Source organism: Phoenix dactylifera, chromosome 9 (genome assembly GCF_051530095.1).
Source record: "Phoenix dactylifera cultivar Ajwa chromosome 9, Ajwa_hap1_PhDact_Kaust_v1.1, whole genome shotgun sequence".
In the NCBI taxonomy this organism is placed as follows: domain Eukaryota; kingdom Viridiplantae; phylum Streptophyta; class Magnoliopsida; order Arecales; family Arecaceae; genus Phoenix; species Phoenix dactylifera.
The window spans coordinates 1,489,191-1,511,412 of NC_143198.1; the positions used below are offsets into that span (position 1 = coordinate 1,489,191).

General features: G+C 39.8%; 2 protein-coding genes across 4 annotated transcripts; both read left to right on the forward strand.

Annotated features, from left to right (window-relative positions):
* The first annotated feature begins 277 nt into the window (after positions 1–277).
* LOC120104523 (uncharacterized) lies at positions 278–16,205 on the forward strand. 3 transcript variants are annotated; one of them, XM_039115819.3, is made up of 13 exons: positions 278–783; positions 908–1,253; positions 7,958–8,144; positions 8,222–8,271; positions 9,513–9,605; positions 9,685–9,773; positions 9,979–10,057; positions 10,444–10,526; positions 11,299–11,377; positions 11,459–12,209; positions 13,206–13,295; positions 13,504–14,119; positions 15,465–16,205. In XM_039115819.3, the coding sequence occupies exons 1-13, from the start codon at positions 752–754 to the stop codon at positions 15,604–15,606; spliced, it is 2,637 nt and encodes an 878-aa protein (XP_038971747.3). In that variant the 5' UTR covers positions 278–751; the 3' UTR covers positions 15,607–16,205. The 3 variants fall into 3 exon arrangements, with proteins under 3 accessions (XP_038971747.3, XP_088560021.2, XP_088560022.1); XM_088703895.2 differs by having other exon boundaries at positions 609–783; positions 890–1,253; XM_088703896.2 differs by lacking the exons at positions 278–783; positions 908–1,253 and adding an exon at positions 2,275–2,345.
* A 1,743-nt stretch (positions 16,206–17,948) lies between these two features.
* On the forward strand, positions 17,949–21,691 carry LOC120109068 (uncharacterized). Its single transcript, XM_039122801.3, has 2 exons — positions 17,949–18,703; positions 21,194–21,691. The coding sequence occupies exons 1-2, from the start codon at positions 18,041–18,043 to the stop codon at positions 21,350–21,352; spliced, it is 822 nt and encodes a 273-aa protein (XP_038978729.1). The 5' UTR covers positions 17,949–18,040; the 3' UTR covers positions 21,353–21,691.
* The last annotated feature ends 531 nt before the right edge of the window (positions 21,692–22,222 follow it).

Consider the following 22,222-nt stretch of genomic DNA (forward strand, 5'->3'; position numbering starts at 1 on the left):
AGTAAGATTGAGCTGGATTTTCTATAGAAATCGGATTTGTTTGGGTATTTCTATAGAATTGACCTAAAAAGTCCATAGAATTTTTGGATTGGACCATCTATTCAAGTACTGCCATGTATCGACCAAACTCCACCTTGCCAAAATTTTACCGAAAGAAAAAAAAATCCAAAGTCATTCACAAGAGTTAGGAGACTTGCGGAATTTACTTCCAAATCTACCTCCAAAATGTAGCACCTCTACGCATAGCTAAAAGGAGCCAAGAATACCTTCATAGCGTATCCCTTTGCCTCTCTCTCCGTGAATCATCGCCGTCCCTTGCCCTTCCCCTGCAACTCCACAAACTTCCGCATAAAAAGACCACCACAATCCGGCAGCAGTTCCGTTATTCTCCTGCCACGGCGCAGTCCACGGCCAAGAGCACAGCAGTCAAAGAGGGCTCCGTTACACCTGAAAGTTCATCGTTGGATGGCTTGGATTCGTCCACCTCTCATCAAGATTCCCATTTCCTACCACGTGTCAATCCCGCAAATCCCTACCGCAGTATAAACGTACTCTCACCTCCCACCCCCCTTATCTCAATTCCACATCCCACGCCCCCCCGCCGCTCCCCTCTTCTCCTGGTCTCCCCCACCCTTTTCTCCCGACTCTATAATCCCCGCCCTTATTCCAAAACCCGTCTTATTCCTTATTTTTTTATTTCGCCCCCCTTTTCAAACCGATCACCCGCAGCGCAATCCCCCCTTTAAACCCGATGGCCTTTCACGTCGCTTGCCCGATCACTTGGTTCGTATCATTCCCTCCCTTCCCCTCTCTCTCTCTTTCTCATCTCTTGCCTCCCCCTTTCTCTCTCCAAAACCCCTCTCTTTCTTCGCGTTTCTTTGATAAATAGTTCTCTGGGTTTTGGCAGCCGGCTGATATGCGATTGCGAGCTCGGGTTCCCGGAGGACCTGCGGAGCCCGCGGGCGAGGAGAGAGTTCGAGGAGCAGGCCGAGAGCCTCGAGGAGTTCTTGCGGGACCCGTGGGTCGTGAGGGACGGCGGCGGCGGAGGGGGGACCATCCAGGTTCTTGTCCCAAAGGTCGTGCCCACGCCGGCGCCTCCCCCGCCGTCGGCGGACGTCGCGGACCATGGCGGAGGCGGGGAGGATGCGTTGTCTTCCGTGCAGGCCCGTCGAGCCGCGCTGCAGCGGCAGGCGGCGGCCGCGTCGATGGCCGCCGAGGATTATGTCCGGCGGTTGGAGACCGGCGGTGCCGCGGTGAGATCTTCTTTTCCGTTCTCTTGGTCTTGGATCTTTTGATTCTTGGTCTGGTGGTTCTTTGTTTGATCGGGGTTTGATTCTGTAGGTTGTTCGGGGCTTCTGGGAAATTTTGTGGTTTTAAATGAATTTTATGGGGGAAAAGAGTTTTATCATTTTCGTAATTTTCGTGACTTTAATGTATGGTTCTTTGTGATTAATCTTGCTTTCATTTGCTCGAGAAATGCCGCCCGTAATCTCTTGTGATTTCTCTTGCCTGGAGTCGACATTGCTTGATTTTTCCCCTCTCCAGTACTTAAAGCGATTAATAAATATCTTCCTAGTTTTTATTTTTTTTTGGCTGTTAAATTGAACCAACAGGAGTTAGATTTGAGAAAAAAGCACTGCAAACAGTGTATATATTAATCTCAATTTTTGCTGGATAGAGTGTTTGCTTACATTCATTTCCTTGTGAATGACTTTTATTGTAATCTCTTCTTTTCAATTGCTTGCATGTCCATTTCCTTAAGAAGTTGAGTTTGTCCTAAAGCAATGGCGTAGGTATTCTCTTATCATGCTCAAATTGTTAAAGGCTCGGCATAATATATCGCACCTTGATGTCATGTGCCAGAGACTGGTGCTCAGGAATTTGAAGATACACTGTGCTGTCAAAGGATGGACTAAAGATATCGTTTTTAGTCTAACCTAGAATTTAAGAATTCCCTTTTTCCATGATGACGAGACATGTTTTCAGTGGGGGAACCAGGGGAGCTGCTCCCATCACACACATACACACACATTAAACTCATGCACCACAGCCTCTGTCCCTAGTATCTTGCTTGTCTTGCACCACCCTTCCACACCTGTTTAGGATAACAGAATCCCCATTTGCCACTTTCTTGTCATATTATCTTAATTCTCGGTCGATCCGTGAACATATGCTGAGTTATTTGTAACATGCAGCTCTCCATCTGCAAAAGGGCAGGATTTATTTGATCTTCTTATGAAGGTTTATGTCAAAAGTAACTTGTTGTTTACGCAGGTTGCCAGCCTATATTATGTGCTGAATGAGGACATGATGGATACGAAATGACATAAAGCTCTACTGTTCTAGTAAGATGTGGAAGTGTTACTCATAAGGTTTAGTAAAGGATGGTTCTGTTGTATCACTGTTAGTCAACATTTTTAGATTATAAATATAGTATTCATCTTTAGGATGAAACCTCAATATATCTTTATAGTAGGTCAATATTGGCCTTTAAAATAGACAGGAAGTGCTGAATTCAGCTTGATAGGTTCTATTTTTGTGGGCTTTAAAAATAGTTTTTTTTAGTAAAAAAAAAAGTTTCTGTTTATTACGCCTTTTGTTATTATAAACCTTGCATGTCTAATGTGCCTGACTGGTTTAGAAGGATTATCTGATGGACAGCTACAACCTGATGAAATTTTATGAAGACACATGGTTAAGACACTTTTGCACCCCACTTGCATGTATCTTGTAGTCTCCATTTGTTGCTCTCTCATTTTTTTCTTTCGTGAATCCTACTAGGCTCCCTAAATTTTTAACAAATTATCCACGTGATATGTAGATGTCCACTTATAAAAGCGCAAGATTTAAGTGTTTTCTTATTTATGTTAATTACTAAAACTTCCCATTTTTATTGTGGACTTGAGTTTCTGGCCTAGTATGTATTACGTGAGGGCATGGTTGCCATGGCATGGCATATAATTTCCAATAACTCATGGATTGTTACCCAGAATCTGGTCAAAGAACAATTCTATTTATATTATACTATTTCATATTTGAATTTAGTATTTGGTAAGGAGACACTCTCACATGTGAGTGCTGGTGTCAGTCCCGCTACCAAACAAACTACAGAAGGTATCTTATGAATATTTTTCCTATTCATACTTAGAAAAACAAAACTTGTATCTTTAGGATGAAATCTCTAATCTCTATGCGCTTATGGTATTTTGAAACTATCCAATCAGAGAAATGGACTTATTCTTGTAGATGTTGATAAGTTATATGTGTGCATCTTTCTAAATAGTGCCTATTTAATATGCCCTTCTTTCTAGTCAACCTGGCAAGCTTGGTGTTCTTGATTGGTTTGGAAGGTTGTTTGATGGATAGTTTTGAACTTTCGATCCAGCGCTTGGTGAGATGTGATGAAGATACATGGTTGGGATTCATGATGCCCACTTGAGATAGAACCTGACAACCCACTGCTAATTTTGATGCCTCAAATAAGTATCTTTCCTATAGTGGCCTGGCAGCACATGTAGCCCTTCATTGGATTACTTATGGCCCCTATATCCATCATGAAAGTGTCTTCATATCATATCATTTCATTAGGAGACATGCAAATGCCTTTGAATAAGACATGTGAAAGAAAAATGCCCTCCTTCGGAGTTATTTTAAGCAAGATTGGAAGGATCAACCGTACCTCAGTAAGGTATGCCCATATCATAGTTTTCCGATGTATTTACTGGGTGCCGTATTGAGATGTATTGACAAATCATGCGGGCTATATGGGGGTCTATTGCTGTTCATACTGTTGGTGCATAACCAATACATCCCCATACCATGGTACTTCAAACCTTGATTTTAAGTGTGAGATCATTGCTGATTAGGATCTTTTTAACAGTTTGAAATCTTTTTAAAAAGGAAAGCTTTATTGTAAAGCTTGATACAAGATGCCCATTAACCATGCTGAAAAGTAACCGAAGAATTTTTATTTTTATGGTTGGCTGTGGAATCCTTTGCATGAAATATTCTGTGTACATCTTGGCTGAGCCCTTGATTATTTCAAACATTTAGACCACAACTCATCTTGCCTAAAAAAGGACGCTATCATAATCTTGGTTAAATATTGCTAATGATGAACATAAAGCTAACATATATGACAACATGTATTAAAAGCTCCAAATTATAAATTGTATTCAAGATCTTATGACCACAATCTGGGTTGTAAGATCCAAAATGGATTAGATACCTGGAATTTTAGACCTGGAGTATGGATCATATGATCCTTTGGATTGTAAGATCCGTGTCCACATCACCTTATTACATATTCAAGCATTTATACGATCAACTTGATTTCTTTCACTTTTAAAATGACATATTCATCATCAGGAAGAGTTTACAATGTAAAAGCTATCTCCTTAGGGATATTAAATTTCAAAAGTAAAGAAAAAGAGAATTAGTTATGTTGGAAGCTAAGACCTAGAACCAAAATTCCATTTCTTTGTGACCGCTTTCTGCAGTAGATTCCTTTTCTTCTACAATTTTCTACCTAAGGGACAATTAAGCTGATGCATAAGGGGCTAAACATGTTTTGTTGGTCAAATTCAAAATTAGGATCGGGTTCATTTGTAAAGGTGAGAAAACTGATTGTTAGTATGCTGGGTAGGTTCAACTAGCGGATGAGGAAGGAAATTTTATTCCTCAAGGAGCAAAAGGAGGCAATTTTGTACATGAAATATAATGATGGCGATGGTGATGATATATTGCTTTTCTATTCTTGTTCTGTAGTCTTATGTTTACATCCATATTTTTGGAATCAACTTGAGTTATCTATGGACTATATGGTTGTATGTGACTATATTGACAATTAAGCATAATGCTTGTTTCTTAGATATGACAAGTATGGGCTTGTGATTGGAGAAAAGTCAACTTATATCCTTTTATGTTTTTTCCTTATCTACTAAAATTAAATTCAATCATGTTTCTCGCTTGTTAAATTCTGACTTTTTGAATGTTTAAAATAAATAAAAAAATCTTTATAAGTCCTCCACATTATGAAACCAATCTTGATATGATTGTATGTGAACTATATCAACAAATTCGGGTCTTTTGGTCTGTTATTTTTGCCTAGAATGACAAAGCAATTATTTAGAATGCCAGAACATTAGTATATATAGATTGCTTTTTATGGGTGAAACTGAAATCACACGCTTTGCAGTTTTTTATTAGCAGTTATATTCCAATCCCGATCCACCTTACTCTCTCAGTCCCTCTCTCCCTCCCTCTTCCTATTATCAGTTGTTTCCTTCTTTGCTCACTCTCTCATGCATTGCATTTGCCTATATCTTTGTAGAAATGAGAAATCAAATGAGGATGTCGGACATGGTATGCTGTCTTGGTACCAGGCCCCATGCCAGTGCCACACTATCACCATTTCAGTACAATACGGGCCGGTTCGGCGTATTGAATATCGGTACGCCCTTTGTATCATGTACGTATACCAAACTGCTACAGTATAGTACGCTCCGTACCATCCGGTTCGGTATAGTACGGCGAACCGAGGGAATATAATATACATGGAATATCCCTTATATGGAGGAGAGGAGCAGTTGGCTTCATAATTTGGGATGAGAACTCTTTTAGCATTTGAGTTAGGGTTGAACTCTCCAAGGACATTCCAAGATGGGATATCAAAATGCGTTAGGTTATTCTAAATATATTGAGCTTGCAAGATTAGGTGCCTCTAGAGTCTTCCATCCCCTCCTTCACCCTCTCCTCAATTAAATTAAAGGCTTGACATTATATTTACCACCAAAATTTTCATCTTGACGGAGATATCTATATATGGAGTTCATGCATACTATACACAAACAATTTCATCACACAAACGATCTTAATCCTTGCTATTTTGGCTGATATATCCAAAATATTGGTCAAATACGATATTAATGAATCAGTGAAATTTTTTCAAATTTTTAAATGGTTGAAATAAGTTGAACTATTGAAGATTAAAAATGACGTCTTGAAAGATACTTAATCATCATATTGCTGATACTTTAACATCTTGGTTCCGATTCCTAGATATTGGTTTAGATCTCAAATATCTTGGTTCTTTCCAAATTTTCTCAATTCTATATGGGCTGAGATAAATTAAGACATTGATTCATCTTGGTATCAACCACCCATCAAGATGGCTGAGAATCGATTTTTAAAAATCGTTTCTAACAACCATATATGAGATACCACTCATTGAGATGGCTGAGATATTGGCTTTTAAAAATCTTGTTTACCAACCATATATGAGTTGCTATATAAATTTGGTATCTAGGCATCTAAATGCTGCCCAAAGTCCTAAGAGTCAGTATGCTACGCATGTCTTTAGTTTTGTTCTAAATTTGGTTCGAAGATATTGTGTAGGATAATATTTCTTTAAGAAGCAATAAGATAAGCCTTGAAACTGAAACCTATATTTGTCTGAACCTTCAACTTTTGTCGGCTTTCCACACTATGAATCCAGCAGCAACTTCCAGGGCATCCAAACTATTTAAAATTTTCTACTAAACTGTTATCACCTTATTCTTCTTTTATTTGAGAAGTATGGTGGGAATGCCACCATCTGGTTTTGACCCCAAAACCTCTTCCCCGGCCCATGGAATTACGAGAGGGGTGCCTATTAGTGGACCCAAGATCTGTCGGCTATTGTCGCATTTATATTGGATGGGGAGCTTCCACGCTTTTGCCTGGGTAAAGTTTAACTGACATTGAATTTGCGCATATTGTGATCTCTGCTCTTCAATACTTGTTGCCTTTTTCACAATTTCTTTAGGAAGTCATTGTCCATTTTTACCATATTTGTACAATGTTTTGATCAACAGGATTGGATAGTCTTCAAGGGCCATGCTTTTTCTGGTGCTTCTTTATCTGAATTTATGTGCTTCAGGGTTGTTGATGGGATGGGTTGGTTTAAGTTTGGATTAAGTTAGCCTTATTTACTAAAATATATTCCAGAAATTTTTAATCTCTTGATCTCTACCCAACCATTTTGCTGACTTTTTCCCTTGTTTGATCACTGGCTACATGAACTGGAACCATTCATTTATATTAGGCTTCTGACAAAATTCCTAATATAAGTTCTGTGGGATTTGAAGATATTGCAAAGTAGCAACATATGCAGGTATTCTGTGATGTTACTCCATTTCTATATTCATATATGATAATGACCCATTGGATTGTGGGTTTTCTATCCATAACTGACTCATGTAACTTCCTGAGTCAATAGTGCAGTAGTGCTGGACATCTGGTCAGATTGAGTCCAGAACTGCCCCCTTGCAATTTGCTCCATATTTATCTGGCATACGGATCAAGTTTTTGATCAGCTTGCTTTTTATTTCAAAGATCTGACAACCATTTATCATCTGTCTCATTACTTATTTCATAATTGATGCATCTTTCAGCATTAATTTTGTTGTGAGAAAGAAATTCCAAATAACCGATGGTTGAATCGATTCTGTAACTAAGACATTTGAAATTTTGCTGTTTACCTATGGGAAGTTATTCTTGTCTTGTATGAAAACTTGTCATCTTTCCTTCATCCTATTTCCCTACTGTAGACAGTTCATCTAAAGTAATTGATTTCATCTTTGATATGCCAAAAGCTAGTGCTAGTTTTTACAACTTTATGGAACATTTATGCATGGAAATGAAACATACTTGACTTTGTGAGGAGAATCAGGTTGCATTATCCCAAAGATGTATAAAATTTGATTTGAACATCCTTGTAATGCTTTATCAAATAGTTCAGTATGTTAATGAAATTTTTACTATGTCAAAAATCCGGATGTCGCTAATTTGGTTTTCAGGTTGATTGGAGTTTGGCATCACTTAACGGTTTTACTTTTTCTATTTCCTTAATGATTTCTTTTGAAAGCCTAGATAGTCCTTTTGATGGTGGTTGACAGAATTGCTTGTGCTGTCACAGGAGGTACCAGGAGAAGCATCTAATAATCTTGGTACAGAAGATCAAGGTTCTTTAGTCAAGGTTATGTGCCGTATTTGTTTTTCTGGTGAGAACGAGGGCAGCGAAAGAGCTATGAAGATGCTGTCATGCAAATTTTGCAATAAGAAATACCACAGGAGCTGCTTGAAAGTTTGGGCTGAATATAGAGGTCTCTGCTTTAATGTTTGAGTTCTTTGGGAAAGCCATTTTACAACTACTTCTGTACTTAAAGTGCTGAACTTGCAGATCTATTTCATTGGAGCTCGTGGGCTTGCCCCTCTTGCCGCATTTGTGAGGTTAGTTCTTTGTTGCTTCAATGTGAAGCCCTTAACCTTCTATATGTAAAAGACCACACTGATGCTTTCATGAGTTGCATAAAGGGGATGCATTTTAGTTTTAGTCCAGTCTTAGGCTAGGCTCAAGTAACTGGAATGATGTTTACTGCTTATCATCATGGTTTAAGAATTTTCTCTTGAATTTGTAACTTGTTGAGGGTTGGAAAGACTCTATATATTCTTCTGACTGATTACTAGTTTGCTGAATAACCTCCAGCTGATTTTCTTTTGCTGCTGCTGATTTGACTTTGGACAAGTTAGCAAAAGGTAGGAGTCTTTTTGATGCTTAGGCTTCAGGAGTTGGTGCCGCACCTCAGGCAGTTCTTTGCTGGATGAGAAGGCTGTTGAGCTCTTCTATTTTCTCTTTATTATTTACTTACTGTTATGTAACGATACCAAAACTTTTAGACAGTTGGGTGAAATTCTCAAGATAGCTACTTTGTAAGGTTTCCTTGTATGAGGAGAGAGGTGTTGTTTTGCAAGAAAGCCTCGGAGTATGAAATGTGCCTTTCAGGTAAAAGTCTTCTGATGGTTCATAAGTAAGATATACATCCTCATGATTTTACAAACAAGAAGAGATGGGTTAGAGAAGTAAGCAACTTGCTCTGATTTTGCCTCTTGGAGGAAGAGACTCTTGAATGTACATTAGTTTCTTATTTATGGCTGTTCAAATTTCAATCCTCCCTTATCCTTACCTGTTCATAATAGATTTACTGAGTAACATGGTAGAGATGTAGCCTCAGTTGCTCCATGTTATAAATCATGGCTTGAAATAAATATGGGATTTGAACAAAATTTGGAGCTATGAGTTTTTGCTAAAGGATCCTTTGAATCAATTTCTGAAGTTAAGGCCAAAAGAGAGAGGGTTTCTGCTGGAAGTAAGCCAAAACAAATCAGTTTCATCTGGAACTAAGCCGAAAACAACCCAAAAAATAAGTCTGTCAGTTTCTGCTTCTCCATGGTTTGGCTTAAACTAACAAATGTGAGGCATAAAAACCTTACTGCTTTCTGTTTGCTTATTTCTGATGGTGCATAGGGCCGATGGCTATTCCATATTGATCAGCTTGCAGCAGGTTGCTGGAATTTTGCTAACAAATACAATTTTACTTTCTTCTAGGAAGATGTATCGAAAGCAACTAAATAGTCAGTGCCAGTGCCTTGACTTCATATAGTTGTTTATGTCAGTTAATTCTTTGCTTCAGGTTTGCCGAAGAGCTGGTGATCCCACTAAGTTAACATTTTGCAAAAGGTGTGATGGTGCTTACCATTGCTACTGTCAACAGCCTCCACACAAGGTGCATATGTTTCTTGGGTTCTCTTGTCTGAAAATTGTGAAGTTATCGTTTTATGTAACATTTTTGTGAAAAATTGCAGAATGTGAGTCATGGGCCTTATTTATGTCCAAAACACACAAGATGTCATAGCTGTGGGTCTACTGTCCCTGGAAGTGGACTTAGCACAAGGTATTGACTGTTCATTTTTGTCCTAAGGTTTCTTCATATTCATATGATGTGTACATTTTCCTGTTCTGTCAAGGGACTTTAATCGTAATTTTGTTGATTTATTGATGCATGTAATGTTTCTTAACAAGGGTGGTAATGAAATCAGTGTTCATGTTGGTATTGTAACTTGCTTTGACATCGCATGATGTGTTTGTTGGATATGCAGGTGGTTTTTAGGGTATACCTGCTGCGATGCTTGCGGAAGATTGTTTGTGAAAGGAAAATACTGTCCTGTTTGTTTGAAGGTAATTGCCAATGTTTTCAAAACCATAAACAAATTGATTTTCTACTGAAATATTCCTACTTGGTATTCAGAATTAGTGTCTTGGAAATGTTCTTACTGCTGAAGTTGTATTTGAAACTTCTTTGGTAGGTAAGGGGCTTTTGATAAATATGCTTGGTTTTCATGCTTAGTTGCTTTTGTTTCAAAGACATTTTGATGGATTTGAAACAAAGATACAGACGCCTCACAGACGTATAGGCATACCTGAAGCTTAGATATGTTGTCCCCTTTCATTTGTATTTTTCCTGAACTATTTTTTTTGTTTTGCTTGTATATGCCTGCAGATGGATCAGTATGTCCATCTAGAGTCAATGAGTGACTAAATTTTCTCATGTTCAAATTTTGTAGGTCTATAGAGATTCTGAAATGACACCCATGGTTTGTTGTGATGTTTGCGAACAATGGGTGCATTGTGTATGTGATGGCATCAGGTTTGTGTTAAATTGTCTAACAGCTTACTGCCTCGAACATTCCTTTAAAGTCTCATATCTCATTCTGCTTCATTTAGCTTCTTAAAGAGTGATATTTTCGTATTCAGACTATGTATAGAGATAATGTCTCTCTCTCTATACTGGAAAGCCGTGTATGGATGTATGGATACATGTATGGAAGTCCTGGGAGTCCTGCACATGCATGTTGGACTCCAAGACCTTCTGTGTTTTAAAGGATGTCTGCATGACTCCGAAGTCTGAACTCTGAAAGTAGAGAGAGAACAGACTATCCTAAAAAACACCCAGGTGTGCAGCCTCCCTCAAAGCTGCAGTTCTCCATCTGCATTTTTTTCCCTCACGTCTGAAGCGTGTGTGGATTCTAGTGGTAATGGAATACTGCTATTGTTAGTTAATTATGACAAAATCAACCCATGGTTGTCAGTTAATATCATTAAAAGTTCGGTATGATTTATTTCGTAATAAATTACTGTTAATATTGGTTAAGACTTGAGAGGTTCTTCCAACTTGGACATATATGTAAACTTTTAACTGTTTTTGATATGATAATATATTGGAAGCAAACCTTGAGTCCTGGACACAACTTTAATTGCACTGTTGCAATTACTAGATGTGTGATATTTGATGCATCCACGAGTTAAGACTGCCTTACCTCTCTGAAACTATAATTTCTGTGAGGAAAAGTTTTTTCTTATTATCAGATTTGCTGAATACAGTCATCGGCTTCTTTTCTCAATCCTGCATTGTCTTGCAGTGATGAAAAATATCAGCAGTTCCAAGCAGATGGAAACTTATACTACAAATGTCCTGCATGTCGTGGAGATTGTTACCGGGTGACATTTACTGTTCTGGTAGTTGGCAGGGAATTTTCTCTACCCTGTTTGTGTTATAACTGATACATACATAATGGCCAGGTCAAGGATATGGAAGATGCTGTTCGAGAGTTTTGGCGGAGGAGAGATAAAGCTGACCGTGATCTAACTGCAAGCTTGAGAGCTGCTGCTGGATTGCCAACTCAGGAGGAAATATTTTCTATTTGTCCCTACTCAGATGATGATGAAGCTGCTCCAGTTATACCAAAGAATGATTATGGGAGTTCATCAAAATTTTCTGCCAAAGGTTTGACTGATAAATCAAGCAAGAATTCTAAAGAACATGGGAAAAGTTTCTCCAAGAAGTCATCCAATAAGAAATATATAAAGAAGGGGCATCAGGTGCAATTTGCTGGTAAGCCTGGAGAGCCATATCAAAATGCTGAAAGGCAGCAGTTGAGATCACTGGAGAGCAGCCCTAGAAACCCTAATTTTGATGAGACAAAGTCATACAGAAATTATGAACAGGACATCTTTTCGTCTCCTTTGACCAGAAGTCCACGCAATGATAGAGGGAAGTCTTCCGTTGATCATATGGGAAGTAATAACCAGATGTTTATTGAGGAAGTTGTAAGTAATAACTCTGATAAGATGCCTAAGGTCCATATAAAGGGTAGTAAATCACCTGGACTGCATGTCAAAGAGGGTGCTGGAAACAATTCAGCCAAAACTGAGATGGTGAAAGGAACTAAATTAGTAATACATATAGGTGCAAAAAATAGAAATGCACCTGGTTCTCCTAAGTCAGAAGCTTCAAGCTGTCACAAGGATCAAGACGTTAATGCCTTGAATGGTACATGCCTTTCCATGACCAGTCATTCATTTGGCTTGTGTTATTTCTGTTCTCAAATTCTACAGTTGGTTGGGAAATTGTCGTGCTCAAGGTTCGCTGTACCAATGTGTACTATTCTGTACCGGTGTACCATACTGAACCGGTACCAAATCAAGATTTGGTACGAGGGCGTACCGAGTCTCGATACGCTAAATCGACCCTTGTACTGAGCATACCGACATTGTACCAGTATGGTACTGGTACATGTCCGATATTGAGACCGTAAACCTTGGTCATGCTTGTTTTAGTCTAGTCTATGTTGTGCTAAGGCATGCCATTGTATCATTGCTTGCTTGAACTTGTCGCCACAAATGCTGTAGTTAGAAATCAATCCATTCATCTCCCATAAATATTTTGTAAATTACATACCAAATTGCTTTAACAAGTCCTTGATCCAAGGTCTTAGTTTATTGGTTTTAGATCATTATCTTTCACAGTTGAAAGATTTTGGTTAAAACTTGAAACTCTCTCAGCTTGATTGAAATTAAAAGAGCTTATCATGGGATCAAGCGGTGGCTTGTTAATGGTAAAGTATGGCCGTTGCACACTTTTATTGCCCCCTAGCCTGTACAAGTTTGATATATGAGACCAGTTCCTGGTTTCAACAATGTGACAGCTAATCACAAAACATTCCTAAACATTATTTGGTCATATTGTTGAATTGCTCGGTATTGATTATGTCCTCTTACCAGCTTTGGCTATTGTAATACACAGTATTGATAATGGCAACACTGATTTATCATTACGATAAATTACCACAACCAAGGCATTTCAAACAGAAAAGTTCTAGTAGTTAATGAAGTTATAAAAACTTGCTGGGCTTTTGAGTCTTCATCTGAGATGTTGTATTAAAAATAAAAGACAATTTACTAATGTTATATCAACCTATATATTGAAATTTGAATCATCTATTTTAACTGTCTCTCAAGGACAATTACTACTTTACCTTGGTTACAGGCAGTGAAGGCATGAGCCAGCTGGAGACGAAATCTAAGAATTATGTGCATGATGGTCACCCTGTAATTGCCAGAAATCATGATGGAAAAGGTAATTTTATCATATGCAGCTGATTCTTTCTCGTGGAGTGTTTTTTCTTCCATTAAGGTTTAGGCAAACTACTTTTATTGGAAAATTTTCTCAGGAGTTTATTGCTCCTGTGTAATGAATGAAGGCTCTCAAACTGTCTCATGATGTTATTTAATTGACTATATGCTTAGGCAGAAAAGTCTTAAGATAACGGTCCAAATATTTTCAGGAGCTAAACTTGACAACTCAACTCAGATAAAAAGTTCAAGACAGGGAAATAGAGAAGATGGTGTAATGAAGTTCCAAAAGATATCTGAGACACACAGGAAAAGCAGAGCCATTATTGCTGAGGAGTGTGAACCTACGACTGCTCGCAGAAGTCCTCTTATAATAAGGAAAACAAGCAGAGAGTTAGACCCTGCAATAAAGACTAGGTCTCAAATCATATTAAGAGATAATGATGATTTGCCAGGGAAAACTTCCCCGGGTACAGCGGTTAATTTGCAAAGTGAAATCCATAATGCGGCTGCATCATCGTTTGCTTCCAATTGCTCCAATGATCTGAAACCATTGTTGAAGTTAAAATTCAAGAACCCATATTTTGAACAGCGAAGCTCTTGGGCACCTAGTGGAGGAGAGGAGAAGAATCCTGTCAAGGGGCAGAGATCAAAGAGAAAGAGGCCATCTATTCACAGAGAAAATAATCAGGTAGATGGTAACAATGAGCAGCCGAATCAGGAAGATCCGATAGATGAAGTTGTTGATGCAAACTGGATATTGCAGAAGCTGGGAAAGGATGTGATTGGAAAGAGAGTTGAAGTTCATGAAGCATCAGAGAATTCATGGTCAGCTTTGCTTTAAAACCTTGAATATGATCATAGTGTTATGAGTTGCAAAAGCTAGACATAATCTTTAGTACTTATTATAAAATTTGTGAATGATACTGATTCCTTTTTTGGAAAGGAATATATCAGAGACAAGCTGAAAACCTGTTACCTGCTGACATATAATAGTTTAGAGGCCATATTAAGCCATGTGTGTCTTCTGGACCATTCAATTATCCTTTTTTTAAAGAAAAAAAACTTAAATCTTGCATTTTCCATTCTCCATTGGTTTGTCGTTGGATTCAATAAAAACTGAAAAGTGCTGTTTAATTTTACATAAAAAATCATGGTTCGTTAGATGATCTTGAGCTACAGTTCTGCCTTAACCTTCTTGGCAAACACTAGTGCATGCTGAAACATGTTGCGGAAACTTAATATATTTTTCTTTATGGATCTGTTTGAAAGTTTGATGCTTTGTGTAAGCCAGCTAGAAATTCCCATTGAACCATCTACTGAAGACTGAATTCATGAAGTAAATAAATAACATGAATCCCACGCACCAGGTCAAAGACTGCTTTTAGCATTCCACGGTTTAACTCACCAGTTTGTAGTGGTAACTGGACTCACTAGGAAGTATGGATATATCAAATCACATGCCATTTCTGAATTGAATATTTATTGTATATTGGTATTCGCTGGATACTTCTTGGATACGTGTTTAATACTTGTATGAATACTTCATTTTTCAAAATTAGAAAAATACTCCAGATACCTCTGGATATATATGAGATACTTCATGGATACCTCGAAAAATGAAGGGGAGGGTGCTTCTTTCTTTCTAATGTTAATCTTTTGATGATGCATGGTTAATTTTGTACTTTATGATGTAAATATTAAAATATAAGGTATTAATTAGGATCTATGGATTTGAATGATGACTAAATGATGAGCTTGTAAAAATTGATACTATAGTTTAAAATATGGATTATTTTATTTTAATAGCCGACTATGCTTTATAGATGTTTTTTTTACATGCATGCTTGCATATATGCATATGTATATATGTTTTTGTGTATATATGTATGCATTTATGGACGTATGAGACCCATATATACTCATTGATGTATCATAGCGGTATTGTATCCTGTTATTTCAAGGTTTGCTGTATCGGCATATTTGTATTGTGTTATTATTTCATTGTGTTGCTTTATAACTCTTTATCAGATAATGTTGACTGTCGTTATGTGATGTTTTTGCTACAACACAGTAGTATACTCCCTTGATGGTAGGCTTCAAAGTTTAGCTGATGCTCCGCTTGTGGAGATGTCCTAAATCATTGGTTAAAGTGCAAGTTGCTGTAATGCAGGCACAAGGGAGTGGTTTCTAATGTCATTGAAGGCTCTTCATCTTTATCAGTTCGTCTAGATGATGGAAGATCCAAGACCCTGGAACTCGGAAAGCAAACAGTTCGTTTCATCTCTCAGAAACATAAAAAGCCAAAACCATAACACTGTCATGTTCTTTTATGCCTTGCTATTGTAAATGGTGGCGCCTCTCCAGCTGTGAGTTGCTGTCCCTGGTCATGTGGGTGCATCAGTGCTCTCCTTGTTTGTTTCATCACAGGTGGAGCCATTTTGGTGGTGTTGTGTAGGCAGAGCAAAGCCTCAGCCATTCTGTATAAGGTCACCTCCTGCAGCTCATCGATTCCTTCAACTGAACATGCTTTTAAACTGTTTTGCATCCATTTGGAGTTTCATTGCCTAAGAAATGATGCGAACAAGAAGCTTCTGTTGCCCTGTTCTCCTCGGAGGTTATTTGTTAATATATGTTCTGGTTTCTGCGTGCTGTTATTCTTTTATGATGTGGAAGACGCAACAATGCTGGCATCCCTGGCTTAATTCGTGGGAGGGGAGCGAGGTTTTCTTGCAATGAAATCGGGTTGTATTATGTGTAGCATGGACGTTGGATAGAAGAAATCAAGCTCTTATCGCTGTCAAATTAGCCGTCTGAGAAAACCTGTCGCAAACAGTGATCTGTGTAAGAAGAGGCAGCTCCTATTCACATGTAGGAACAAGCATTTGTATTAACATAACAAATTCCAGTTTTATGCCTTTGTGCATTTTTGCATTGTGTCTGTGCGTGCTGGTGCATGCGCCTGTTGGCTTCTTGGAATATAGTGGTGTATGGCGGGTAGGCAGTTGGCTCTCTGCGATCCCACGCGCCTTTTAGTGGGGTAAGCAAATGACGAGGCGTTGATATGGTACATGCGGCTGGATTCTGTCACATAAATAGTGGTGCACTTCAAGAGTTAGAAAATAATGTGAAATGATTGCTCTGTGATATAACTCTCCATATCTGTTGGATTATCTCTTGACTTCTGTAGACACATGAAGTTTAGACATTCTGCAAATATGATTTTTTTCCCCCATCATGCCTGATAGGAAGATGTTAACTTTGCGTAGTTTTTCTCCAAGCGTCATTAGGCTGTGGCTGTTTTTGTAATTGGAATCGCATACAGGCGTGGTTCATTTGGTTGGAAAGAAAGTGCAGGTGTGGTAACTATTGTATTTGTTTTGGCTGCCTGCACCAGAATGGCTGGCAATGCCACTTCTACTGAGGCTCAAAAATCCAAAAAGCAGGACCAAACTGAAAGTTAGCAATATTTTCAAGGATAAATTTTGTGATTTTTTTAATACCTAAAAGATTGGCACCATTCATATTCCTTTGCTTCTAATTTCAAAAATTTTGTTTGGTTGTTTTCAAGTAAAAGAGAGTCGCCTAGCAAATGGGGTGTTAAACAACGCTTCCCGGCCAACCCCCCCCATTGGCGAAAAAAACAGCACTAAAATTGTTTCGTTTGGTTGACTCTACGCGGATTGTTTGATTAAAATGACGTATGGTTGACTTGGATTGGTCATGGTTGATTCAAGTTGGCCCACCGTGACTGATGCTTTTCCTGCTCGAACTGGCCGACTCTCTAAGACCAACGCTTGGAAGCTAAAGTTTACAGCAGAATAATTCGAGTAGGGCCTAGTCTTGGTTTACATTGATTGGTCTAACAAAAAATTACTCTTATAAAATTTATTTTGTGTACAGTATAATTGATTTGCCTAAAAAAGGGAAGTGTAATTATAAAACAGATGCACATGTTTTCTTACAAACTAATGAGTATAAAGATGACTAAGGTAATTGCTTGCTTTCAGAAATTGGCTTCATAGATGGAGATAAACTTGAGTACACAAAATCCAAGTTTTATTTTATGAGAAGAACTTATTTCAGAATAGAGGGAAATTGGCATGCTTTATAATGACCAAACTAATATCATCCCATAATATAATAGTTTTTAGTAATCCATAGTGGCTCAAAAGTCATATGCCCCTCCAGATTACAAGTTGGTATTGTGATGCTATATTGGTTAAAATTATGGCCTACTTTAGATAGGCAGGAAGGAAGACATATATAATGTATAATATAATATTTAAATGGAGGGAGATGACTAATATGACAATTTTATAAGATGTAAATGAACAAAGACTAGCAATGCATGAGATATTGAGATGTGAATGAACGGAAACCGAAGTAACACAAAGATGCATTCATGCGTGGTCTGGTTTGCTCATCAAACCTTGCCATTTCCCTTCATGCAAGCTTATCAGCATCAGTAACGGAAAACGATACCAGTGGGCCGGGTCGGGTTATGTTCCATTGACAAGAGAAGCCGCGCTCGGACCGGCCCACAGACATCCGGTCCAAAACATGATGGACCTGGAAGGCTTGGCCCATTCAAAGCCCTTGATCGGCGGGATCCGGAAATGAAAACCCTAGATTCCGACTATAAATATCTCTCTTCCCCATCTTGCAGCCACATCGCCCTCTCAGCGCTCCATCTCCTCCACTTCTCCACCGGCGAAAGCCCTAACCCACCACATCCCCACACCCCTGATGGCGGAGAGAGGCGGAGACCGTGGCGGATTCGGCCGTGGATTCGGCCGCGGCCGTGGCCGTGGGGACCGCGGGAGGGGCGACCGCCGCGGTGGCCGGCGCGGCCGCCGGGACGAGGAGGAGAAGTGGGTCCCCGTAACCAAGCTCGGCCGCTTGGTGAAGGAGGGAAAGATCCACAGCCTCGAGCAGATCTACCTCCACTCCCTCGCCGTGAAAGAGCACCAAATTGTGGACGCTCTCCTCGGCCCTCAGCTCAAGGACGAGGTCATGAAGATCATGCCGGTCCAGAAGCAGACCCGCGCTGGGCAGAGGACCCGGTTCAAGGCCTTCGTCGTCGTCGGCGACGGCAACGGCCACGTCGGGCTCGGTGTGAAATGCTCGAAGGAGGTGGCCACCGCCATCCGCGGGGCCATCATCCTGGCCAAGCTCTCGGTAATTCCTGTGAGGAGGGGCTACTGGGGGAACAAGATCGGGAAGCCCCACACCGTGCCGTGCAAGGTCACCGGAAAGTGCGGGTCGGTTACCGTTCGGATGGTCCCGGCGCCCCGTGGTGCTGGCATCGTCGCTGCCCGTGTACCCAAGAAGGTGCTCCAGTTCGCAGGGATCGAGGATGTTTTCACGTCATCTCGTGGTTCCACCAAGACCCTTGGAAACTTTGTCAAGGTTTGGATTATGAAAATTAAATATTTTGTTTTCTTACTTCCATTGATTGATTAGACCGGTCGAAGTAAGTAAGTGCCGAGTCTGCTGTTTTTTTTAAAGAAAAAACTGCAATTTTATATTTTAATTTGTTATTAACTGGATTAGAAATGAAGTATGTTTGCTTCGGGTTAGCTAGTTTGCATTATGTGATGCAATATCAGTTGCTCCTGTTCTGGAACGAAGTCTTGAACGATTTGATTGCTGGTATTCTATTTGTTCGATATAGAATTAGGGGCTTTTGATATTTGATTTTCTCAATGATCATTGTTGTGGGAATAAAGGGTCCGAAATTAGTCCCACATCGACTAGATAACGGAGAGGTCTGTTCCTTAAATGGAGGGAGGCAACCTCTTTCTCTCTTTAGATGCATCTTTTGTGGAGCAAAATCGTAAGAGTAGCGCATGACGTGCCTAAGGGGCTAGTATCTATACAGACCCCCAAGGGTAGCGCACGACGCGCCTAAAGCAGACAATACCTTTGAGGAGAAGCAGTCGTCTCCGCTATCTGAGACCGGTGGGGACGAGGTCGGAGGGTGGCAGATCCTCCCTAGCGCTGGACGCACGGGCTGGACCCCGACCTCCCTTGACCTCATCAAGGATGAGGTCGGAGGGCGGAAATTTTTCTGTAGCACTGGACGCACGGGCTGGAGCCCGATCTCACCTGACCTCATCAATGGTGAGGTCGGAGGGCGGAAAATCCCTCCGTAACGCTAGACGCGTGGGTCGGAGCCCGACCTCACCTTGACCTCAACAATGGTGCTTTTATTGAGAGCCCTTGACCCCGGCACAGACCCCTCTGCTGAGGGGGCTATGTTGTGGGAATAAAGGGTCCGAACTTAGTCCCACATCGACTAGATAATGGAGAGGTCGATTCCTTAAATGGAGAGGGGCAACCCCTTTCTCTTTAGATGCACCTTTTGTGGGGCAAAACCGTGAGGGTATCGCATGACGCGCTGAAGGGGCTAGTATCTATGCAGACCCCCAAGGGTAGTGCACGACGCGCCCAAAGCGGACAATACCTTAGAGGAGAAGCAGTCGTCTCCGCTGTCTGAGACCGGTGGGGACGAGGTCGGAGGGTGGCAGATCCTCCCTAGCACTGGACGCGCGGGCCGGACCCCGACCTCCCTTGACTTATCAAGGATAAGGTCGGAGGGCGAAAATTTTCCTGTAGCGCTGGATGCGCGGGCTGCAGCCTGACCTCACCTGACCTCATCTGACCTCATCAATGGTGAGGTCGGAGGGCGAAAAATTCTTTCGTAGTGCTGGACACGGGGGCCGGAGCCCAACCTCACCTTGACCTCAACGGTCGCTAAAAATGCCTGTGCTAACTTTTCATCTTATACATAGTTTGGAAGGAGGATGCAATTTAAGAACGACGTTCCTGACTTTGCATGATTTAGAAAACAGAAGCTAAGGGTACTAGTGTGAATTTAGGTTTGCTTTTTTTTAATCTTCTTATAAAAGAAATCCCGTCAATTGAAATAGATTATATCGATCATCTTAGACTACCTATTAATGACTTCTGCGTGAGAAGATCAGGGCAAGAAAATATTATGGTGATTTTTGCATGCTAAATTATATATGTTACATATTCTAAGATTTATGAAGTTGAAAATTGTGATTGAAACTAATAATAGTTATGAAGGGGTAAGATTGGAGCGTTAAGGTCATGGGGGATTACAAATAATTAGAGTCAGTTTGGTTTTAAAATTTACATCAGATGAAAGTATGGTTCCAGGAGTTTCCGGAACTATTTCGTTAATATAGTTCAAGAGCTAATTTCCTATTTGAAAGAAGACAAGCTTGATATTTTCAGTGGCCCGGTGCTGCGTAGTGGGAGGGGAGGGAGATTTTAGGAACTAGACCTTGTATCTCTTAACCTAACCGACCCAACCCAGACTTGCGTTGGAATTTATTCTAACCAACCATATTTAAGCCAAATAAGAGTTGGGTTAGGTTGAAGAAATAGTCAGGTCTAGTTGATTTTGTTAGGTTAGTTTTGAATCTTATATGCTCTCTAGAGGGATAAGATGGTTATTTATATATTGTTAAATCACAAAGACAAAAATATCTTATATGTAAATAGATATTCTAAGATTTTGGGCTGACGTAGGTTGTGCTTCTGCAGGTTGGGTTTTGGTTGGGTCTGGGTTGCAGGCAGCTCAACCCAGACACCACCCAGTCCTGTGAGCCGGTTTGGTTAATGACAGATTGCTGAAAGTTTATATTTCTATTTTTATAGCCATGGAAAATGATGTTGCTCTCCTCTCTTCACTTGCTGGTTACCATGTTACCATCTTTACTATTTGATTTGAACACCTTTATCTGTGATAATTTCATCAGAGATTTATTAGCCTCTACATAAATATCTTGATGACTTGCACGTAGTTTAGTTTAGGCTTGATTTAGTGTCGATTTGTTGTGTTATAAAATGTGATGAATGTTGTTGCAGGCCACTTTTGATTGTCTCATGAAGACCTATGGATTCCTGACACCTGACTTCTGGAGGGAAACTCGCTTCACCAAGTCCCCATTCCAGGAGTACACGGACTACCTCGCAAAGCCCGCCAAGGGAATTGTTATTGAGGATCCTGAAAGGGTGGAAGCTTAGAATGCTGAGCAATTTAGCTTACTCTTTGTTTGCCGGTTTTGTCTTTATCATGCATTTTATAGGAGATGATCCGACTTGGATGAGGCATAGACAGCTGGATGTCTAGTTGCTACAGAGGTGCTTGCTTTTAATAGATGCAGTATGCTTTAATTTGTGAAGTTGTTATGGGCTTTTATTTAGTTTAAATAACATACCATTGTGCTGCTTAGGATCAAGCAATGTGTTTTCACCATTTTGTCTGCAATTTAGCAGGAATTGTGCGCTATTGCACTATGTTGACCAAGGGTCTGTTCTTTTATTATTCCATATGGCTTCAATGGAAGATGCGGGTTTGAAAAATCTCTGGCTGTTTAATTTTTTAATTAACAGAAGATTTTCCCAGCAATTGCAGATGGGTGCAGTTGCATTTTTATGTGCTACTTTACCTTCGAAGCTGCAGGTTAGTGTTTTTATGTAGTCACTCCTGCTAGCCTGAATGAAATTATATGGTCTTTTATATCAAAAAAAAGATATCATATGGTCTTCAGCATGAAATTCCTGGATTTGGATTTTTCTTCGTTCAGTTTTTTTTTTTTGGATTGAATAAAGAGAATACAGCTAAACAAACAAAACAGAAACAGAGGAAAAGAAAAAGGACAAAATAAGAAACATAGAGATATCATCCCTCCCTCAAATAGCACTGCCCCATCGCATCCAACTGCTAAGACAATGAAAGAAGTCCAGTTGAAGGCTTGGGGCTGCTGAATCAGACTCCAATTGGCATGTCTGGGCCTTAATTTTCAGAGCATGGATTTCCTGAATATTTTTTGGTTAAAGCATTTTCCTTGTTTAATTTCATAAGTCAGTGCGTATTGGTTCTGTTGGATGACC

What these genes read in the sequence shown, in the direction of transcription:
- LOC120109068 (XM_039122801.3), top strand. Translation starts at nt 18,041, where the DNA reads ATGGCGGAGAGAGGCGGAGACCGTGGCGGATTCGGCCGTGGATTCGGC. An exon ending in CCCTTGGAAACTTTGTCAAG is followed by an intron (nt 18,704 to 21,193) that starts GTTTGGATTATG and finishes ATGTTGTTGCAG; the next exon opens with GCCACTTTTGATTGTCTCAT.
- LOC120104523 (XM_088703895.2), top strand. Translation starts at nt 752, where the DNA reads ATGGCCTTTCACGTCGCTTGCCCGATCACTTG. An exon ending in GTCGTGGAGATTGTTACCGG is followed by an intron (nt 11,378 to 11,458) that starts GTGACATTTACT and finishes CATAATGGCCAG; the next exon opens with GTCAAGGATATGGAAGATGC. An exon ending in CAGAAATCATGATGGAAAAG is followed by an intron (nt 13,296 to 13,503) that starts GTAATTTTATCA and finishes AAATATTTTCAG; the next exon opens with GAGCTAAACTTGACAACTCA.